Here is a 23,416-nt window from a genome sequence, read left to right as displayed (position 1 = left end):
GCACTTTGTCTATGGGTCACTAGCTGCTGTGGGAGCCATAATGTTTTCTAGGCCAAATTCTGTTGTTGCAACACCACCAAGCTACCGACTCCTACTGCAGGTATGCTCCTGCCTCCTCTGCGTGTAAAATTTCAACCTTAAACTTAATTACTTTTTAATAGTTTATTGCAGGTGAGTTTTGCTAAAATAAGACACAGATTCATACTTTTAACATGCTTTACTGTACTTTGATTATAATGTATAGTTTCCAATAAAACAATTAAATAAGCAAAAAAATAAGTTAATTCACAACCACTTAGACAATATTTAACATGGCTTGAATGACTAGCAAGTTACAAGAAGTTCATTTAAGACTTTAAAATAATGTGGTTAAAATATATTCATCCCCTATTTATCAAACACAGCAAGATGCCTAACAACCAACACAAATGCATTTTTGGTTACAGTCCCCTTGCACAAAAGACCAGTGGAATGCTAGGACAATTATTGATTTCACAAGAGCATTAAGCGCGACAGACATACAATATGTGCCCGAAGCTGCCTTGGAAGTAGAAGCTTTTAGTATAAGAATTGATACATCAGCCTATGAATGAAAAGCGACAGCATGCTTGCTAAAGTACATGTATAGTACACTTAGTAGAACCAAGCCGCCATGTCACTGAGCCTTCATTTTCAAACAATCAACATGTTTTCAACTCAATATAGTGCAAATCAAATATTCAAGAGCAAAAAGACAGACTCTGCCATTAGACACAGACACTTTTATGGTCTATTGTAATTCTTCCCCACCAACCAGCTGCACTTAGGTTTTGACAATAAAAGGTACACGGCGCAGAGAGCGTAGCGCTATGAGGCAACAGCCACGAAGCAATGCACCGATGTTGTAGATAGGGTCTGTTCCACCTCGCTGAGTACTGAATGCCCACATTACTGTTGGGACAATGGGGGCTGCTACAGCCAAGAAATCTACAAGGAAACTGCTGCTCCAGTACCTTTTCACGAGACCTGCCTGAGAGAGAGTAATGACATTTCTGAAAGTTTCATCATGAGAGGCTGTAAAGTCAAGTTCCTTCATAACACGGTTGTCACTAACGATCCAATCCCCCTTGCTAGCTGGAGACTCCATGGGAGACAAAAGGATGGCAGAGTTTGGATCACTTGCATTTAAGTCCAGTAGCAAAGCAGATTCACTGAAGCACCCAGCAGGAAATCCATCCAATCCCTTTGAGGCAGCAAATGGGCTCACAGGACTGATATGTTGTTTCCTGAATATGTTCTGAATGAGCTGCTCCACATCTGGGCTGTATGGCACCACATCAGTCTGAATGCCCTGTTCCAGCATCGGGCTATTGTCACTCTTCTCTTCTGCCTGCAAGGATGTTAGATCTTCAGCAAAACCCCGTTCAAGTGCATTTTGGTTTAGGGGGGTGGGCTCTACAGTGGAAGTGCAGAGGGATGGATCATCCGATTCAGATGTAGCAGCCAGAATAACATCTTCAAAAAAGTCAGTCCCATTAGTTACCTCATCATTGAGCAGCAGCCTGCTGTCTTCTAGGGCTTGGTCCTCCATACCCCGGCTGTCCACCATTTTGGAATATCTTGTACTTGGGCCGAGGGACTTACCAGGTGACTCACATGTATACTCTAGGCACTGCTCATCCCTCAGAGAGCCGCTCTGAGCCATCTCCATGCTGTGAAGTAAGGACTCCAGTTTCTTGTTTTGGATATTTATGTCTGCAAAGTACTTCTGAATCCCTTTGTCTTTCTCAGCCAAGCTGTTTTTCATGGTTTCAATAACCTGCTTGAGCTGTTTGATCTCCTTTCGTGCCTCTTTCAAGGCCAGCTGTGCTTCCACGCGATGACATTCTTCTTCAATCCAGTCTTCCCTCATGCGTGCCAGCTGCGACTTGAGCTCTTCTATTTCTGTTTCCCTGTAGCAAAAGCAAAACCACTGTAAAACGTCTGGTCTTTGGTCAATGAAAGCATTCAGAAGTTCCATGACAGAGGGATGGTGAGGGTGTAGAGCTGCTGTGAAAAGGTGGGTTGACACGCCTATGCACACAGTACAATTTCACAGTGGTATAACATGAACCCAATGGATGGCAAAGATAAATTGGTCCACTAAGTGAATTCACTGACCTAACCACAGTAAGCTCCAGTAACAGCATGAGAGAGGTGCTCTATGCCACACCTTTGTTTGGTGGAGAGGAATGTGTGTAAAATGCCACTTCATTCAAATCTACCCTCCCCTTTTTGCATAGTTCCAACCCATACATCTCTCAGCTGTTGAGTAATGGAAGCGGCTGCTCTTCTTCTGCAAAGCATCACTACATAGTACTACTGTGAGTAAAACACACAAGTTCGTGACCAGAGGGTTATTGCTGGCAAGAGGGTGGAGCAAGAAGAATTTTTCTGTTACAATGAGGTTTAGAACAAGACAAAATACGTTGCAGCAATTTTTCACACTTGCAGAAATACTGTGGGCATAACTGAAGTAGACAACATACTGAGCCACTTGAAAAGCCAATCCCTGAAAATACATCCACAATTTACAGGCGTCAACAGTTGCATGTGCAAACGTTAAGGGTGCAATATCAGACTGACTTGTAAACAATTAGACTGCCTTCAAAATATCCCTTCTAAGTTCAAAAGAGGAAAGCTGGCTCCTTTCCATAAGTTAGACACACTGTGTGCATTCACAGAATGGGTTATAAAACCTACAATGGCTGTAAACATTTAATTTAATTAGATTCAGCCAAATTCTAAACTTCTTAGTCAAAACTCACTGCACTCAAAAAGGGAGCAAGAATGTCAGGATTTTACTCCTAGTGGAAACTGCTGAATAAATCTTCTTCCCAAACTTTTTTTTCCCCCTGGGAGAAATGTACCTTTCCTGAAGTCTGCTCTCCGATTCCTTCAGTTTTGTTTTTAGATGTCTCACTGTAACTTCTTTCTGCTGCAGTGGGGTCAAATACTGCTCTGGATTTGGTGCTTTAATGCCATGATTCTCCCCACAAGATGTATATCTCACCGATCGTCTGAAACATAAAATAGTGTTATTCCTGCAACAACAAGAAGTCCTGTGGAACCACAAAGACTTAAATTTATTTGGGCATAAATTTTTGTTGGTAAAAACCACTCGTCAGATGTATCTGGTGAATGCAAGAAGTGACCAGCTCAGATGATCCAGAGCAGCCCCGGCTGCAGAGAGGCTGGTGGGCTAGACAGCAGGATCGGGCAGGGAGCTGGATAGCAGACCCTAAGTTAAAGTGGTTAACCAGCTAACAGTTTTAACACCCCCAGATCATGTCCACAGGGCAGTCTACAGAGTTCAAAACAATGACCAGAGTGGTGACTTGAGGGATTTTGGGACATTGCTGGAGGCCACTTACTATGCAATAGACAACTGAAGTGTCCATACTGGCACCGCAGCATGGTAGCCACTGCTCAGAAAGCTCTTTGCCTTCTCATTGAGGTGGTTTACCTACAGTGCACCAACTGAGGAATTAGTGCGCACTAAGTGTCTTGCCAGTGTGGACACCTTGGAAGTTACAGCACTGGGAGCTGATTTACTGCACTGTAACTTGCCACTCTAGACAAGACTTTGTATGTGAAATCTGGCTAATATAGCCCTTAGGGTAAGGGCAGACATATATCTTGTGATGAACAGGTATCGAGCTTCCATGGTGGGAGGACAATGGGATGGACTGTATTCCTTGCTGCTCCTTTACCAACACCACAGTCACTGCCTGTAAGTCTCAGTGGTACTGAGATGCAACATGTTTTGTTCTCCAGCCAGAGGACTGATCCAACAATAGAGAATGGAGAGGAGAAGATAACAGAATTAAAACTGGGATGAAGGAACAAGCACTTGCCTCATAACTGGGCTACTATCACTTCCTTTGTAGGAGCCCGAGTTACTGCTACTAGCAGAAGACACCCCATAATTCTGACTGATGTTGACAGGACTCAGCTGATTTCTGCACAATACTGACAAAAGGTCCTTCTCGCGAGAAGTAGGTGGGCTGCCTCCAGGCTTGTATGATGAAGATCCATTATTCCGTCCATGAGGGCCTCGACTAAAGGCAAACCACAATAAATAAGGCTTGTTGGGTTATACTGAACCATACAATCACAGCATGTCCTTCTATAAGGTCACCCTATGTTGTTTTATAAAATAAATCAAAGCAGGTGGGGAGAAGGAAAGTCTTAGAGTACAGTTACACTGGAGTTGGAGTAAATCCCACCTCAAGGAGACTTATCCTCACTAGTTTTTGTTAAGCTAGCACACTAAAAATAGTAGTGTAGCCAAGGGCTATCAGAAGTAGGTGAGACTAACCTCTCAAGTATGCACCTAGAGTCTCCGAGAGGACTGATTGTACCCGGGGCAGCTAGCTCACCATCTCACTGCAGCCACACTGCTATTTTGAGCACATGTACATATGCCTGAGCTAAAAATTATAGCTCCAGCTGCAGTGCAGCCATGCCTTAGCCTCTCCAAGTACCATGTGTCTTTCATGAACCATGAGGCAGTTACTCACTCAGATGATTTAGAGAAAGCTACAAGATCTTCCTATATTTAGCGTTTTGTTTCTACATTTCCACCATACCCATCTAAGCTAGCAAGCTGCACACTTAAGTTTTCCAGTCTACTCTCAAAGTAATTAGACTACAGTCTAATTCAGTATTTACTAAGAGACTTCTTCAGTCAGGCTTGCAGCAAGACTTCATGATCCTTAGCAAGTAGCCTGAGAGGTCATAGTGACCAGTGCAAAGAAGTTTTGCTTGAAGCAATGTCCCTTTCTCCATATGACATAGAGGACTTCAACTGTCACTGCCAACTATATGTTGTACTTTGATATGATCTGAACCTGACAGGGAAAGCTGAAATAGCCCCAAAGCCTCAATAAGTGGAGAACACAGATACTTTCTCCAAGTCATTCTCATACCTGTCTCTTCCCCCGTCTTAAAACGTTCTGAACTATTCCCTATTTGTGCTTGAAAGCAGCGCTGATCGGTGCTGGCCAATACCCAGGCATCTGGTAAGGACATTCTAGAAACTATTTATAGTGTTATATATTAGTCTGTAAATGCTTTTATCTACTTTCCCAAACTCTCTCCATCACTCTAACACGTGGAAGCTGCTCCTCTAAACTGTAACAAAAAGTGAAAACATACTTCCAAAGAAATGGAAAAAAAAATCCAGCTAGGAAATGAGAAGGTTACAACACATCAAGAAAAATACCATCGAACTCATGAAGCAAAAATCCTTTCCTCAGAAAATTGTCTAACCTAGTTCCCTCCCTCTTCTGAAAATGAACACTTTATAGGGAACAGATGGTTGTGTGGTGGCGCTGCAAGCCAGCATAGCAGTGCTATGGCTTGTGTGTCTTTATAAACAGCTTCAATAAAATGCAAGAGCGTAGTTAAGATGTCACTGAAATGCTGAAATAAATTTGACACAATTAAACCCAACTGCTTCTTTTGAATCAAACAGAATGAAGGCAAGCATTTTAAAACAATTAAAAGGGAAAGAGGAGGACTATTTATATTTTCTTTGCTCAGCACTACTTTAGGTTATTAATTTCTTTCCAAGCCAGACTCCATACAGTACCTGACTGTCCCAAATGCTGAATTTGAAGGAATATTATGCATGACTTCAGGACAAATTAAGACTGGTGTCTTGCAAGGAATATTTAAAGTTATAACGAGGTCATGCTGCTCGTAAGAAAAAGTAGGTTTAGGATTTAATCTTTTAGTTATTACTCTTGGAGTCAAACACAAAATCCCACAGTTGGAGCAGCTACCTATTCTCCTTAAATGCAGCATGACCAGAGCTAAACTGCTGTTTATTTGCATACCAATACCACGATAGAGATCAGATTCTCTTTTAGTTGGTCATTATGCTACCAGTCTCTGCATACTGGGTATGTTGTCATCATGGACGGGCTCAAGTGACTTGGAAATATGGAAATCATGCTGTCCCTCCACTCTCACTGCTAGTTTCAATCTTGTGATTTCACAAAGCAGGAGTCCTGTCTTGTCAGTTTCAAACCTCCCTGATAGCTCAAAGACTTCAAGCAACAGGGGTTGTGTAGGCACAGCACAATGTGCATATATTAAGAGCCCTGCAAATCTGCAGTTACTCTTGGACCATGTTTGCAGATTGCAGATTGGATGCAGATACACATTTTCTATCTTCCCAGGGTTCTACACATATCCATCCAAACTCATTAGGTCTCACAAGGAGTCTAGGTTTGTATCTTGCGTACCATTCAAGAAATAGGTATTTTTGAATGGATACAAAAGGGTGGAACTTGATATTTAGCAACAAGAATTAAAAACACAAGCATAAACGTTTTTCCTTCAACAAATGATGTTACGATGACCCTACAATGTGCGTGGTAAGCTGACAATTTGTCACAGCAGGGAAACAAAGTGATGAGACCAGAAGGTTAAAGTTAACTGGTCGGAATAGTTGCACTTAACTAAGCAAACACCCAGTTATTTCCTCCTCCTTTCTACATTACACATTTTTGTGTGGTATACAGGATCTCAAAAGTATGTCAGGAATGAACAGAGCTGTTGTTGGTCACATGATCCTATTGTATCACAGTTAATATTCTCCAAATACATCACATTTATTCTCTCCTAGATCACAGATTCTCATCAATGTCAGCGCTATCAGAGAACACATTGTAGTAGTCCAAGTTGTTTTCAAAGGTAGGATAGTGATGGATAAGGCTGTCCTTCCACTAAGCAACACTCATAAGATAAATTGCTTTGCTTACTTGCGAGAAAAAGAGGCTCTTTTGCTCCCAGCAGCAGACATATGGACTTCAGGAGCTGAAATGCTGCCTGTGCTGCTTGAAGAGCTAAAATCAGCTTCACTCCCTGGAGAGGAAAAGGGAAGAGTAAAAACATGATGGAAATTATAACGCAAGGATAGATGTGCTGTTTTGAAAAGTGATGATGAATCATAGCCATCCTTCCTTTGCCTGCCCATGTAAACTTTGCAAGTCAGCTTGTGTTTTCAAACACACCCTCTAGGAGAAACTGTGGATGTATTCCAGACTTTCAACAGCTCCCTCAAAACAGACACTACTACACCAATAAAAAACAACAGGACATTCTGCATAAGTTGTTCTAGAAGCAGGCGATATACATTTTCATGGAAACATAAGAGTGGAGATGCTGCCCATTCTTTCAAGCGCATAGTCACATTGTGCAAACTGCTGCTGGATTCTCCACACTTTAAACAGAAAAATGTGACTTATCTGGGGAAGGAGGAGACACTTATCAGCTCATCTGTTTCTAATAATCCACATATAGGCTTTAATCTGACACAGAAATAGTAAGGCACTTCTGAACAGTTTTACAGTAATCCAATAACAATGCCTGGCTCTAGGCTGCTTCTTTGGTATTAAACCAAACTATCTGATGACTAACTTTCTATGATTTACTGCTTTCACTTCCCAGACTCTTATTTAAAGGAAAACAGCGCTCATTTTTGCTCAGCTCCGAAGTAGGACAGTTCACTGGGTAAAGAAACTCTCATCACCTAAACAAAACTTAGCAATTTTTTCATGTTTGTCATATCCAAACCCAGTGCTGCAAAAAGCGATGAAAAAAAGATGCCAGTGTGAGAGCTCCATAGAAGGGGATGGAAATAAGCGTCCAACTTGCTTTAATAACAGCTTATCAGCCAGAAGAAAAATTACTATATACACAGTATCTTTCATCCCTGGATCCCAAAGCACTTTGTAACCATTAATTAGTTCCTTCAAAAACTCATCAGTTATATGCAAATTACAAATGGGTAAATGGGAACAACCATTTTCACACATACAGAATGGAAAGTGATTGTCTAGGAAGGAGTACAGCAGAAAGAGACCTAGGGGTCATAATGGACCACAAGTTAAACATGAGGCAACAGTGTGACACTGCTGTAAAATAAGCAAACATGATCCTGAGATACATTAATAGAAGCATTCTGAGCAAAACACAAGAAGTCATTCTTCTGCTCTACTCTGTGCTGATCAGGCCTCAATTGGAGTATTGTGTCCAGTTCTGGGCACCACATTTCAAGAAAGATGTGGAGAAACTGGAGAAGGTACAAAGAAGAGCAACTAAATGATTAAAAGTCTAGAAAACATGAACTATGAAGGAAGACTGAAAGAACTGGGCTTGTTAAGTTTGGAAAGGAGAAGACTGAGGGGGGGATATGATAGCGGTTTTCAGGTATCTAAAAGGGTGTCACAAGGAAGAGGGAGAAAAATTGTTCTCCATAGCCTCTGAGGCTAGGACAAGAAGCAATGGGCTTAAACTGCAACAAGGAAGGTTTAGGTTGGAGATTAGAAAAACTTCCTAACTTTCAGGGTGATTTAACCCTGGAATAAGTTGCCTAGGGAGGTTGTGGAATCTCCATTTCTGGAGATATTTAAAAGCAGGTTAGATAGACATCTACCTGGGATGACAGTACTGGGTCCGGCCATGGGGGCAGGGGATTGGACTCGACAATCTCTCGAGATCCCTTCCAGTTCTAGTGTCCTATGCTTCTATGAAACACAAAGAGATGAGTCACCCGAGGTCATGTGGCAAACCAGCAGAGGAAGTGGAAGTGTGCACATTGTACCTTCCCTTGCCACCTTGGCTACTGCACCAGGGGAAGAGAATTCAGCTCTTGAGAGGAGGAGAAGGGACGGATAAAGCCGTAGTGCATTGCCCTCCTCCCCAAGGGTTCCTCTGCAGGAGGACAGCTTTGAGTTGTGATTTAGGCCCAAAGGAGATTTGATGGTGGAGAGTTCTCTGAGGGATATGCTGAATCACTTATCCCCGGCCATATCCCATCTCCAGCCCACACCATCTACTTGTCTAGCTGTGGCAGCTGGTTGAAAACCTCCCAGCAATTGAGGGCTGGGGGCACAGTACAACGAGGTGGCTGCCAAAGCACTGAGCTTATCGACCCAGCCAGAGAAACACACCACCCCGTGGATGGAGGGAGGGTACTCCAGCCCAGCTGAAGCAGGCCCCGCCCATGGAGGGTCCAGCCTGGCCAAAGCCACCTGCCATGGGTGGGAGGGGAGGCACTCCAGCCAGGCCATTTCTCCTTCCCCTTTAAGCAGTTAACTGTTTAACTGATTAAATGGGATTTTACATCCCTACTCTGTACATTCAAATTTAAATGCCAACAGCAAATAAGAAAACCCCATGACATTCAACAATGCTGGATTCTGCTGCTACCTCTTCTCTAAAGCTGCAGAGCCACAGACTGTAGACTGACCTATTTGTTAGCCCATTACAAACACAAAAGCAATTCTAATACCACAGAAGCAAAACATTAAAAAACAAAACCAAACCCAAGCCATTTTTACCATTAAATATGATCTCTTGTGAGGACAAGAACTCACAGTGGAACCTGTTTTAGGGGAATTTGGGAAGGGATTGTTTCAGGGATCTCACATTTTTAGAGCCTCGACTGTTTTTCCATCAGCTCATTGCTAACAAGCAAAGAGTTATAATCTAGAAAAACATGGGTGTTCTTATCATCATTACCATGTACAATATGTTGTTTTTTTTTCTGTTACTTAGATTCCTAAAACTTCCTGGGTGAAATCCTCAATCCCACAACAGCTCCATTGTACCAGGTAAAAGGATGTCAGTGGCATAAAGACTGGAAAGACCTGGTGCTGGGAGGGGAAGGAATTTCCCTGGCACTGGAAGCGTAGATACAGCTCTAAGGCTGATTTCTGAGAACACCTGACAAGCTTTAGTGCAGAGGACATGGTGGGCCATGGCTGCAGCAGGCAGCAATGTAGCAACAGGGCAATCTGTGGGAGACTGCTGTTACTCAGACCTTAGACAAGCCCAGTGGGTACCTCTCTAGCCTCTGGCGCAATCCAGGATAGGGATGGCACACTTGTGGCTTAAAGCTACCTTCACATGTCTGGGCTGCAAGTTCTGGGCTCTGTGTTGAATGTGCACAGCACAGACCCTCACACATCTGTCTGATCATTCTATTAGCAAATTGTGTTGGCCTCGGAACATATATTCTTAAAAAGTGATTCTAGACAAACAGTATTTTGAGGTTCCATTTCTATTGCTAGGACGATTCCAGATCAAATATCTTGTTTTCATGTAAAAAGATTTTTTCTGCCATCTCTGCAAACACAACTAGTAATACAAATTCCATAAACCATATTAGAGCTCCCGCAACATACTCCTAACCAAACAGAAACAAAATGCAAAGGTGTGGGACTGGGGAGAGGGAAAACAATACTGCTCTCTCAGGATATGTCTACACGTTCACCCTCTTTTGAGAGAGGGATGCAAATGAAGACATTCGAAACTGCAAATGAAGTTGGGATTTAAATATCCCGGACTTCATTTGCATAATTGCGTTATGGGGCTATTTCGAAATACAAAACGTGGTGTAGATGCGGTTATTTTTGGGAGAATACCCTTCTTCCAAAATAAAATAACCGCATCTACATCGCGTTTTGTATTTCAAAATAGCCCCATAACGCGATTATGCAAACGAAGCGTGGGATATTTAAATCCCAACTTCATTTGCAATTTCAAATGTCTTCATTTGCATCCCTCTCTCAAAAGAGGGTGCAAGTGTAGACATATCCTTAGTCTGTAAACACTTCAGTACATCTCCATGTACATATTCCACTGAGTCCATTCTTGGGAATGCAAAATAACTGAAAATGGGAAATAATGTCTAAAACAACCACAGAGTTTTCCCTATAAACAAAAAAAATCCTGCATTCCATTCCTATATAATATATAGAACTGTTTTGTGTTTAACTATTGTTTTGTTTTAACTATTTAACATCTATGTATATAAATTACAAATGCAAGTTTACAAACAAGACTAGAGCAGGTAAGCACACTATGAATATTCCATACCTCTACTATGCTCTGGCACCAACAAGAAGTTAATGGCTTTCTAAAGAGTACTATTGGCTTTTATGCAGAGACAGCCTTAAGCGAGGGAACTCTATGATTAAGTAGACCACATCATAATCAGATCTTGTTACTGAAAGTATTCCAAGGGAACAAAGATTAATAATATCCTCTCTCTGAACACATTCACTTGGAGTAAAGTACAGTGAAGGGCTGCCAAACTAGGTATTGTCGATAAGGCTAAGCAGATACTGGAAATGTAAGCATCTCAAATTCTGGGCTTTCGCAAAGAAAATTATACTGAACTTTGGGTTGGGGCTGTCTCCTCAAAGCAAGAATTCTATAGCCTCAATTCTGCAGACACTTATGTCCATACTTAACTCTGACCATTTGTATTTACCAAGCAGCTTTTTTTATATTAAAAGTATCAAACTTGCAGGTGTTTCTAAGCATGGCAGACTTAAGGTTCAGGCTAGAACTGTGCATAATACCAAATTCACCTATACTACTGAGACTATTTTCCCCAAAGGCCACGCATCTTTGCTTAAAGCAATAAGGCTGCTATGTGTTCAAGCACAAGCTTTACATGCACATACTTAGGTAGATAAGTAGTACTTCCAGCTGACAAATTTTAACAGATCAAAAGGAGAAGTGGGTCACAAAGCAACTGAATGGTAACGCTAAGATTTGTACTTATGCTTTCCTAATTCCCAAGCCTGTGTCCATTTGCCAGGCTACACTGCTTTGGGAGTGTTTACAGGCTTCTGTGATACGCTTGTGCTGCTGCAACAAGAATCCTATGGCTCACACATCTGAACAGCTACATGGCCTCAAAAGGCACACTACACGTGGAAGCAGTTTAAGTTCCTTTGTCTTCCAGGTGTCGTAGCTCTTGACTTACTCTGAGGTTCCTTTATCTTAGGTGACAGCGTCAACTGTTTTTTACTGTAAAGTCAAATGCTGCATCATACATTTCTCATTTGAAATTCATTCAAAAGCAAATTTTTCTCCATCCCCAGCCACTGGTAGATCTGTTCACCTGCTTACATACCAGCTGCCAATGTACAGCACAGCATGTTCTCACACAACACCTGTGCCACATATACCCCACAGGAGGTGGAAAAGTCCATTGCTAAGATCTCCCACTGCCTGCAAAGGGCTTTCTAGCAGCATGTGGAACCGTGCATAGCCCCACTGCAGAGAATCACAGTGCTTTATAACAGACAGATCTGCAATAGCATGGTATAAGTCTGGTCAAATTACTAAGATGTTTTCCAAAATCTGTTTTAATAGTCAACACATAAAGCTGCTATTTTTTGTGTGACTGCATGAGAAGTAATGTCTAAAGGGCTGGAAGTCAAATGTGTTCTAATCTGGGCTCAATCACTGGCTGGGTAGTTTTGGATGAGTTACTTAGGGCCTGATTTTCCAAACTTTTCCAAACATAATTACATACTTAATTACATACATAATTAATTACAAACTTTTCCAAACATAATTTTCCAAACATAATTACAGAACAAATTGGGTAACCAGTTGTACCTCATGGTCAATTGTGCTTCTAACTGTCAACTGTATGTTTTTACCCAACCTTTGCATTAACTGGTAATTACACATGCAGGTTTGTGCACTCATAGCTATAGTAAGGTTTCTATATTGCTCACCATCATACTGTCTAAGCACTGAAATTTACAAAACACAGTACAGCGTATATAATATAAACAAATGCACATTATTGATATAGGTAGAAATAGGGTGTATATAACCTTTATACAGAAATTATATACACGCGCTCACGTTGTATACATAGAGTGGATATTGTACCTATTGTACCTAGGTATTAGCCATCATCTGGGTACAATATACTGTATGTATTCCTGAACTTTGGTATATTAGTGGTCTTAAAGGTGTTGCTAGAGCTTGAACTGTTAATGGCTTTGCTTCTGTAAATCCAGACTGATGCTTAAGCTTCCTGATTGTTGTTTTATGCTTAATGGTTAATATTAAACATAGAAGGAAGAAGGAATTGTTCAAACAAGATCTGCCACAGGAACTGTGACACCTGATCTATGGGATCAGATTCTTCAAACCTAGTATTGAAAGTGTGTGGACTTATTACAATTTACCACCTTTTGTTTGTTATTCTTATCACTACTTCAAGCTGAGAAGCAGCTGTGAATAGGTATAATCCACAGAACTCACTGGTCTTGTGGTTTCTTAATACTGAATGCATCACAAAAATGAACCTTAATGCTGTTTTTTTTGTCTTATAGCACTGATATATTTTATAATTATAAGTAAAACAACACTGACAAAAAAGGCATGTTCATTTCAAGATGCAAAACCCCTAATTCTTTGAGCTTACCTGTTTTTAAAAAGCATGCACAGCTCTGGTATCAATGAAAGGGCTCCAAAAGAAAAAAATGAAACAGTCTCCCTTTAAAGCCTGCAAGGGAGAAGATAGGACCAGATTGTATAAAATGGTCCAGTGAAACCATGAAAAGCAGCTAAAGTTGGGAAGAGTGTGTAATTGCAATGAATGCAGCTGTATTTGGTAAAGTTTCAGTAGAGTTTATCTTGAAACCTTTTACCGCATAGCTAAATTTGTAATTCTGAGAGCTCATTTTTCACAAAAAAGGGTATGTTACTAGTCAGTACAAACACTGCACCTCTTCTACCTCATGTACCACTGGGCTGCTGTGAGTGTCCCTGCAAGCATAGAGTTGTGCAAAAATCAATTCACACAACCCAGAAAGGACCATTAAGATGAAGGAGACGGATTGATGGAACAGGGAATAGGGAGAGGTAAGGCCTATCTCCAAAGTCTCAGGTTTCTTTCTAGATAACCCCCTGAAAAACTGTTGGTCTGAAGGCCAGGCAATGAGAGACTGCATCCTTTGCTAGTGTGATGAGGGATACAGTTACCTCTAATTGCTTAATGTAGTGGTTGTCAGACTTTCTCCATTTCACTCACAGAATTCTATGTAATCAGCAAATGGCGCCACCTCCCAGGAAACAATGAGGAAAGAGACAGATTTATCAGTCATAACCAGTGATAGGTCATTACAGTGCTTAGACAACACTGAGACCCCCTTTCTCCCTGCCTGTGCCCCCTTTTTCCCTGGAATTGCTGAGTCAGGCTCTCCAGCCTCCTCTGACAAAATCTACAGACAAGGCCACCCTCAGGTGCAGATACAAACACTAATATCAGCTCTGTGAGGATTCAGTTTAAGGGATTAACTCTAGTACCCAGAAATTCTCACACACCCATTTGGGGTACAGACTCAAAATTAAATGAAGTTCACTTCCTTTCTTCATGTGAAGGAAGTATACATAGCCTCACACACACCCGTTAGAAATTACATAAACTGGGCTATATTATAGACCAGAAGAAATAAGTTTATTAACTATGAATAACTACGAAAAGGTATATTTTAAGTGGTCAAAGAGGTATCCAACAGAACAAAGCAAATTCTAAGAAAACAACAGAAAAGCATGCAATCTAAGCAAGATTCACTAGAACTGATTACAAATAACAATTTCTCGCCCTAGTTGTTATGTAAGGTACAGGACTTCACAGGTCAGGTGTCTCTTGGGCTGAGTCCAGCAGTTCCCAAGTGTTTTCAAGTATCCTTTTGGAGTGGGGAGGGGCAGTGGTAAAGCCAGCAGAAGACAATCATTGTTTTCCTCCCCAACCTTCTAACTTCATTTACAAGTTTAATTCTTATGCAAATGAATGAACAAAGACATCTGCTGGCTCACACACTGCTTTCCACATCCTACCACTTAGCCTACCAAACAAACAATGGAGGTGCTAGTGGTTTTTATCAGCCTCTTGTAACTATTTAGTCTTTAAGGTGCTACTAGACTATTTGTTGTTGTTGTTTTTAAGTTTTTCCTGCTACAGACTAACTAGGCTACCCCTCTGAAGCTTATCTACTCATTGTCTCTCCTTTTTCTTCCTCCCCTCCTTTCTTTCTTTTTTTCCTTCTCTTCCCTCTCCCCCACCCCTCCTTCCATTATTTATTCTTGGATCTGGACCTCTAACACACCTCTCATCTGAAGAAGTGGGCTGTACCCTCAAAAGCTCATGATACCATCTACATGTTTTGTTAGTCTTTAAGGTGCTACTAGTCTATTGTTGTTGTTTAAGTTTTTCCTGTTACAGACTAACTCAGCTACCCCTCTGAAGCTATAGAATTTCAGTAAGGCAGGACATTTTTGTTTGATTCCTCCCAACCCACTTTGGAAAAGTACAGCATTCAAGAGGGATTCCAGTATCAGGTGAGCTGGCCACATGTCTCAGAAGAGCCCCTGTAGTCATTCTTCACAAGCTGATCTACAAACTAGCTTGCAGAAAGACTAAACTCTTTTAAAGTCCATTGTGTCTTGCTAATGGGTCATCAGCCTTGGCTTTTTTATGTTAGTCCCTCCCTAAACTGCCAGTCACAGGGAATGACCCAAAAAGTCAAATGTGCAATACAGATACACAGGTCAATATTCTTAGCTTCCTCTACAAAAATAATATGTGCATAAAAATAGGATAATCATATTCAGCAATTCACAATCTTCCAATGATATCTTCCAGAAGCCATCTTGCATAAAGCATATCTCAGCTTTGACATATTCATATCATAAGCATATTTTCATGAAGCATATGAAGTATTATGTCACAACCACTATAAAGGTATCAGTCGGCTTCCCTCCTTCTCAATCCAAGGTAACAAATCCCACAACTATGCCTGAATGTACCAATCACATTTCAAAGGAGGAATGAGGAAGTGCCTAAAAGCCCCCACTGGGGCTCTTGTAGGCTACGTCTACACAGGCCCCTTTTCCGAAAGGGGCATGCTAATTTTACAGGTCGTAATAGGGAAATCCTACTTCAAAGTAGGAATAAGAGATCTCCGGAAAAGGGCTTTTTTCCGGAGGATCGGGGCCAGTGTAGACGCTCTTTTCCGGCTTTTCTAAAAGCCGGAAAAAAGCGGCGGACATTTTTATTTAAATGCCGCGGGGGATATTTAAATCCCCCACGGATTTCCCTATTACGACCTGTAAAATTAGCATGCCCCTTTCGGAAAAGGGGCCAGTGTAGACGTAGCCGTACATTTCCGAGGAGAAATGTGGAACTCAGCGCATGCAGCCGGAGGGCCAGCGGAAAGTCCTGCTGACTCCGGGCTGCATGTGGGCATGCCAGCTTTGAAATGTCCAGCAGTCCCCAGCAGGGACTCTTCTGCATTTTGAAGTGGAAGCATCCTCATGGACCCCAAGCTCCATGCTGCACTGCCGCTTTGAAATGCCACGCGGAGCCCAGGGTCAGCTGGGGACTCCCCAGCTGTTGGCGACATTTCCGCAGAACCCGGAATTAGCTAGGGACTCCTGTCAGCCGATGGTCAGGGCAGTGTGTGTGTGTGTGTGTGTGTGTGTGTGTGTGTGTGTGTGTTACACCCAAGTCTTCAACTGCTGAGACGCAAGGTCTCGTCGCAGTGGGCAGCCTAGGAGGCTGGAGGGCGCCCCGAAAAAGAGTTTAATGTCTGTGAGTTTATTGCTAGGACCGGGGTCCCGTCGCAGAGGGCAGCCAACAGGCTGACAGATGCCCTGAGTTTATAGGAAGAGCTTATTACATCTCAGATTTCAGCTACTAGAATACAGGATCCCTTCGCAGCGGGCAGTCTAGGGAAGACTGAGAGATGCCCCAACGGATCTGTCACCTGGGAGTGACACAATCTAAAACGCCCACGCTCTTCCTATACCTGTCCCTTATGACCAGCTGAAGTTCTTTTGTTTGTGTTCGGTTCGGGTACAGCAGCACGGGTTCAAGTCAGAAGCTTGACATGCACTGGCTTATTTGTAGGAGAAAGAAAGAGAAAATAAAATAAAGGAAACTTGGTTCAATATATATATATTTAAAAGTGAATAAGGGCACCCACTTATTTCCAAAGTTTTTAGCTAAATCACCTTACCAAAGGCGGTTTACAATAGAAATGAAGCAGTTTGACTTAAGAAACTATAATAAAGTAACTAAACTTATAACAGAGTAACAATTAAAGTGTACACACTGCAGGTACAATTCTCACCCCGCGTTCCAGACTTGGCGTGGCCAGCATCTTTCTCTCAATCTCTCGGAAAGAAGAAGGGTGAGGTTGGGTGTCCCACGGACCTCGGGAGACAATCAATACCTGCCAGCAGGTGTAGGTGATTGGAGCTCCAATCAGGTGGGCTACTAAACCCCTCTTTATACCCCTTGGGTCACGTAGGCTTCTTCCTGGTCTCAAGTGGCCAATTAGGAAAAATGGCTTTGAACGCCAAGTTTTCCATGAAGGATGCAAAGCATAATTCACACCTGGGAAAATGCAGACAATGGGCACTTCTAGTATGTGATGGGCGAAAATTCCTCTTCTGGGACAGTGCGGGCATGTCAATTACTGGTACTAGCCATCAGGGCGACGGGAGGCCTCCCAGTCATCAGCTAGCCCATTTACTGTCTGGTTTCTGTTTATGATAGAGTCAGCGACAGGCAGCACACCTGTGTTCCCAGGGCATCAAAGGCTGACTGCCTTTCTCTTGCTCTCTGGGGGAAGGGGGGGAAACAAGATGGGGTTCATGTCTGGCTACAACTCTCCAATTGATCCTGGGTTCACGGAAATGCGCGCAGAGCCCGGGATCAGCTGGGCAGTCCCTAGTTGACCCCAGGCTCCACGTGGTGCTGCCGCTTTGGCATTTCAAAGGGGTAGTGCCGCACAGCTGAGCCAAGGATCAGCTGTGCGGCGCTGTTCCTTTAAGAGGCAGCGCTGCATGGGGCCCAGGGTCAGCTCCTTGCGGCCCTGCTTTGAAACGCTGAGGTGGCGTTTCAAAGTGGCAGCGCCATACGGAACTCGGGTATAGGCTCTATGCGGCACTGCTGCTTTGAAGTATCCCCTCTTCCCTCCCACTTTGTTTTCTCTATCTGACAGAGGTAGCAAGGGAGCGGGGGGAATCGACTAGTCCTTAACATCCTTACTATATACAGTGCAAAATGGTATAAGTTTGGCACTGAGAAGGGGTGCATGCTGGGGACCTGAGACCATGCCATGACTAGAGACTTTCTATTACTGATTCATGCAGCAAGGTGTGTCCCTACCTGTAAGTATACTAGTGGGACTGTAAGACCAGGAGCGTGTCTACTGCTTGTCATAGCAGCATAAAATAGGGTCAGAGAACTCAGTGCTATCCCAGTGAGAAACCCATTACAAGGGGTTTCCTGTAGGCACCACCCTGAATAGGGATGAAAAGCCTGTTTAATCAATTAACTGGTTAAATGTTATGTTTAACTGGCTACGCAACACTGCTTCCCGAATCTCCCATTGGCTGAGAAAGGCAATCTGTGGCCAATGGGAGCTGAGATCACCCATATCTACAAAGGTGCAGGTAAAGTATCTTGCGGCCAGCTAGCTCTTATAAGCCACGACCCAGAGTTTGAACACCCCTGGGTGATACCACACTACTCTACTACTAAACCAGTAAGAAAATATTTATCTGATAATTATTGGTTTTCATCTCCCAATCTAAATACATACATTTCAGCTACAACAGAATTTATGCATATAAGTGGGAAAATACACACTTAAAAGTTGAACAATCCTCACTGAGTTCTCAATTGTATGTAAAATGAGATTTATTAAAACAATTTAAAAATACAAAGCAATGCTGCATGGCCAGGAATACTGTGGGGGTGGTTAAATGAGCATAGACAGAGAGTATTTATTAATAGTAAAGAATTAAACTAGGATGAGGTATTGAGAGGGAAACTATTAAGGGTCTGTTCTGGGCAAACACTGTTTTTTCTCTCCAATAAATCAATGATAAACAAAAACAAAACAAAACAAAAAACCCTGCTTAAATTGCAGATGCTATCAGTCTTGGAGGCAGTTTGCCAAGACAATTGGGATCAAGAGAGATTGCAAAACAGTATTTCTTGGGAATTTAGAGATCAGGCAGAAATTATCCAGATGGAATTTAATTTGCATTTGAAAGAGTGAGAAAAAAATCACAGCTAGAAGAACAAAGCGGGACAACACTTACTACAAAGTAACATGGAGCACGATGAGTTGGGATCATGGAATACAGAGGAAAAACATTAACCAATTCAAAGGTTTTGCTACTACACAGGAAAAACAGTGTTTTATATCCCTTTTTTACTCAGTTTTTCCAACTACATATTCTTAAAATGGTGCTCTGAGAATTAGTGTTCAAAATCTTGCATATAAAGGATCTACTACATATAAGAAAAATAAGGCAGTAATTAATAAATTCTCAATTAAGCATCATTCCAAATACAATATAAATGCAGCATCCTTGCTGAAAAATGGAAGAAAACAAAAAGACAACAATAATAAAAATAAGATTACACAGCATTGTTTATGAAGAGAGATTAAAGGAATATAATTGTACATTCTAAGGTGGTAAAAAACAGCAGCAGAGGTGGGGGACATGATAGCTGAAAAGCAACAAAAAATTAATGAAGAAGTCAGACTGTTATGAGTAGTAGTGCAAAGGTAATAGCTTAAAATAAAAACTGAGCTCAGAGGGAGTAAAATGAGAAAATCTTGCTGGACCAGGCCCAGAATGCTTTTAATGTAATTACGGATTCAGCAAGCTATTTCAAACATTTACCAGAGAGAGACTAGATATTGTTTAAGAACAAAACACAATTACAAAAACAGTCTCCTGAAGGAGAATTCATTATGGTCTCTCTCATATACACAGTATTTCTCTTATGAACGCAGAACAGACTGAACATAGCAAAAAACAGCCAGGAAAAGAAGTTGGTAAAAGCTTCAGTTAAGCAGATATACACACTGAAAAATACATTCGAGGTTAAACTTTAACATATTTAAAAACTATTTACACCTAGCATTGTTCAGGGGGCTGGCAAAGTGGAGGGTGCAGGAGCCAGGGCAGGGGGATAGAATCATAGAATCATAGAATAATAGGACTGGAAGGGACCTCGAGAGGTCCAGTCCAGCCCCCCGCCCTCAAGGCAGGATCAAGCTCCGTCTACACCATCCCTGGGAGTGTAGGAGATTCAGGGCAGAGGCTAGGGGTCCAAAACTCAGAACAGGAGACTAGGAGGTGTGGTGGGGCTTCAGGGTAGAGGGTGGGATGCTCAGAGCAGGGAGGTCGGGGGGGGGGGGAAGGGCTCAGGACAAAGGGGGTGCAGGATTCAGGGCAGGAGGTGAGGGTCTTAGGCCAGGGAGCTAAAGGCAGGTAGGTGCTGGGAGGACTTAGTCATTCTGAAGAATGACAGACTCACAGACAGGCAGATGCACATTCTCTCTTATATTTATATAAATGAATGCAGGCTTTGTGTCATGCATATGACATCGGTTTCTTTCTTTCTTTCTTTCTTTTTTTTTTTGGTGTGGCTCAGATGTCATATTGGACACGTGCCGAAAAAAGAGCTCTTGCTGTACATTAAAGTAGTATTTTTGCCCAAGGAAATATAGTTCTTTCTATCTTTCACCTACTCCAATTGTTATTTTCCAAAACATGAATGATTATCTTTAAAATACCAAATAACAAATATTTTACTTACTGTATATTGTCAGCTCCAACTCACATCCTTTTTTGGAAGTGGAGGGAGCTTAAAACCTATGATTTTGCCAGCACTGTCTCACTAGCAGCTTAGAAACACTAACAATTCCATTCTGATTCAGGACAGTTTTATTCTTCTTGTTTAATTACATTGTGTAACACAAAATTCACTGGCTGGCTGGGACTCATGAAATCCTTTTATATAGAATTAAGCTTTTAGTTATCCAAGTCATATCTAGTAAAATAGACTTCTGCAGGCTTTTGAGCAGAAATATAAAACTTTTTAAGCTTACAGGGCACTTTGCTCTTCATATTGCATGTTTGAAAAAAATCTCTTTCTATATAAAAAAATCTTCCTGCAGGATGACAGAATGATGTCATCACGTCACTCTGCATCCCACTTCCCCCCTCCCTGATGGCTCTGCCCCAGGAGCCTTGACCAAGTGACCCCTCTGTGAAATGAGGGGGGCAGCAGATCCATTCCTGAGCACCCCGTGGAGCAGCGTCTGCCTGCCTCTGAGCCTGACCCCAGCCTTCCCGACCCATGCACCTGCCAAGTGGCTTTGCTTTGAGAGACCCAGGCCCAGCCACAGTGCTTGGGGGCTGTGCTGCCCGTCTCTCCAGCATGTGCCGGTGACCCCGGACCAGGTCCCTGGCTCAGTGCGCTCTTCCAGGCCCACGGCGAGCTGGGCAGGTCTTGCCCACACTGCACACCTGGCCCTTTGGGGACAGTGTGGTTACGCTGCACCCCAGCTGCTTCCCTGGCTCTCTGGAATGGCCGCTCTGCGCTCCAGGCTACCTGGGCTCACCACAGAACAAAGCCACCTCAACAGGCCCATTTGGAAAGGCTGGGCTGGGGGTTCCTGCTGTGGTGGCGGGAGCTCTGCTGCCCGGCCCAGTGATACTCCTGCAGAGGGGGCGGGGAGGGGAGAGAAGGGAAGCGCAGCTTGACAAATTCATGGGATGTGGCAGGGTGTGTGTAGGGAGGGAGGAAGGGGTATAGGATGTATGTGGGGGATGGCTGCTGTGGTAAGGGGAGATGGTGGGGGTGAGAGATATACAACTGGAGGCAGGAGGATAGGCAGTGTTGGGGTGCGGAGGAGGGGGGTAAGGGAAAGATGGGGGTGTAGGAATGGAGGAAGGAGGTAGGGATAGGTAGTGTAGGGTGGAGAGGAGTAGGGGTTAGGGAGAATGGGTGAGTGTAGGAATGGAGATGGAGGTAGGGATTGGAAAGAGGGGAATGGGCAATGTAGAGTAAAGAGGAGGAGGGGTTAGGGAAGATGGTGGGTGTAGGAATGGAGGATAGAAGTGGAGGTAGTGATGGAAGGACGGGGTGGGCTGAGAGCCATGGCCATAGGCGTCCAGTGGCTTAGACAAAGGAAGGCTCTGCCTTCCCAAACCGCCAGCCTGGCCATGCCCACATTCTGCCCCTAGAAAGCCTACTATAGGCATTCTGGGGGTGGAGTGTTGCTGCCCTCATCACCAGCCCTCCTGGTGATCCTGGACAGGGAGGCCGGAACCATCTCCTCCCCTCCCCTAGTTCTCAAGGAGCTGCATTGCATGCATGCTCCCCTTCCTTTTCTTCCCTTCCCTTCCCTGGTGCTTCAGGGAGGCTGGGGAGTGCCCGGGGGTGAAGGGCCTCAGCAGAGAGGGTGAAGCTATAGGTGTGGCTGGGAGCCTGCCTCCCCTAGCCCTGCTGCACCAACCACCCATGGCCATGGTGCTCTGGGATAGCACTAGCAGCCCAGATTTCCCTACTGAGTTCTCTTCCTGCGTGACCCAAATCTGGTTCTCAGAAGGGCGCGGGCACATAAAGCTGGGCGCTCCCTCATGGTTCCTTGTCTCTCCATTGTGCCCTGTCTGCACGCAGCATGTCTCAGCCCCACGGTGGGAGCTTGCTTGCCAGCTGGAAAGGCACATCTGGAGCACTGCTGCCCTGCAAAAAATGGGCAGTAAACAGGTGCAGAGAGCAGGCAATTCTCTCCCTACCTGGCTGCTGGCACGTAACCTAGCCCCGACTCTCGCTAGCGAGCCGGGTGCCCAGGAGCACCCAGAACTAAGTGTAGTTGGGCCCAGTTTTACTAACTCTGTTGGTTTTTGTTTACACGTGAGACCCACAAGCCCACAGAGTACAGCCCTTTCTGACAAGTAACTTCTCTGTAGATTGGTGCTAGCTGCCAGCGGAGGCTCCAAACTCTGCACATGACCAAACTACTTTTTGGCAGGAGGGGCAGGAGTGGGAAGGGAGGGGGAATGGTTGGCAACTGAAGGACGCAAGTGGGTAGGATGGGCCAAGAGCATTTGGATAGAGGGTCCCGTCCAAGGCATAGTGGGCAGGAGCAGAGAAGGGTGCAAGTGACTTGGGGCTATGGAGAGTGCATGTGAGTTCAGTGCAAGATTAATAGGCTCTCTGGTCACAAAAGTGGCCAACAATAGAAGGGTAGGCAAGAAATACAGCCCCTAATATATCTTAAAAATTAAGCTAGCGATAATTGCTTATGCAAGCTCTTTAGTGTGGATGCAGAAAATGTGATCAAAGTTTAAGTACATAAAACCCAACGTAAAAGAATTATTTAATCTTTTGACTTCCAATAGGACTTTGTTATTTAGGTGTTTTGGACATTTTTACTCAAAGCAAAAAACAGCAGCAATCTCTAGTGTTGCAGAGAAAAAAATTGGGGGTAAAATTCTGCTACTGGATGCACAGGGTGGCTCTTATATACTGAAAACTAGGGATGTAAGGGACCAATTAACTATCCAATAAGCAAAAGCCTATCTGACAGTCAACACACTAGTCGACTAGTCACTTCCCCCCCTTGCTGCCTCTATCAGAAAGAGGCAGCAAGTGGGGGAAAGTGGAGGAGATGCTGGGGGGAGCCAGCTTAAAAGCCGGTTCCCCCCAACTCCAGCTCTGTGGGAGGGGGGGCAGGGA

General features: G+C 43.4%; 1 protein-coding gene across 2 annotated transcripts in view; it reads right to left on the bottom strand.

Moving 5' to 3' along the window:
* Window positions 1-202: 202 nt before the first annotated feature.
* Window positions 203-23,416, bottom strand: part of SYBU (syntabulin) — a 62,164-nt gene continuing 38,950 nt past the window's right edge. For both annotated transcript variants that reach the window (XM_075920208.2, XM_075920209.2), the window contains exons 4-7: window positions 6,792-6,894; window positions 3,876-4,079; window positions 2,889-3,038; window positions 203-1,931 (exon numbers count right to left, since the gene is read on the bottom strand). In XM_075920208.2, the coding sequence (XP_075776323.2) occupies window positions 803-1,931; window positions 2,889-3,038; window positions 3,876-4,079; window positions 6,792-6,894 (1,586 nt within the window). In that variant the 3' untranslated portion in view covers window positions 203-802. The remainder of the gene's footprint in view (window positions 1,932-2,888; window positions 3,039-3,875; window positions 4,080-6,791; window positions 6,895-23,416) is intronic.

This window comes from Pelodiscus sinensis, chromosome 2 (assembly GCF_052426305.1).
Source record: "Pelodiscus sinensis isolate ZL-2025 chromosome 2, ASM5242630v1, whole genome shotgun sequence".
Taxonomy (NCBI): Eukaryota; Metazoa; Chordata; order Testudines; family Trionychidae; genus Pelodiscus; species Pelodiscus sinensis.
The sequence above is the reverse complement of the archived record's forward strand: the minus strand, read 5'-3'. Positions and strand labels throughout refer to the sequence as shown.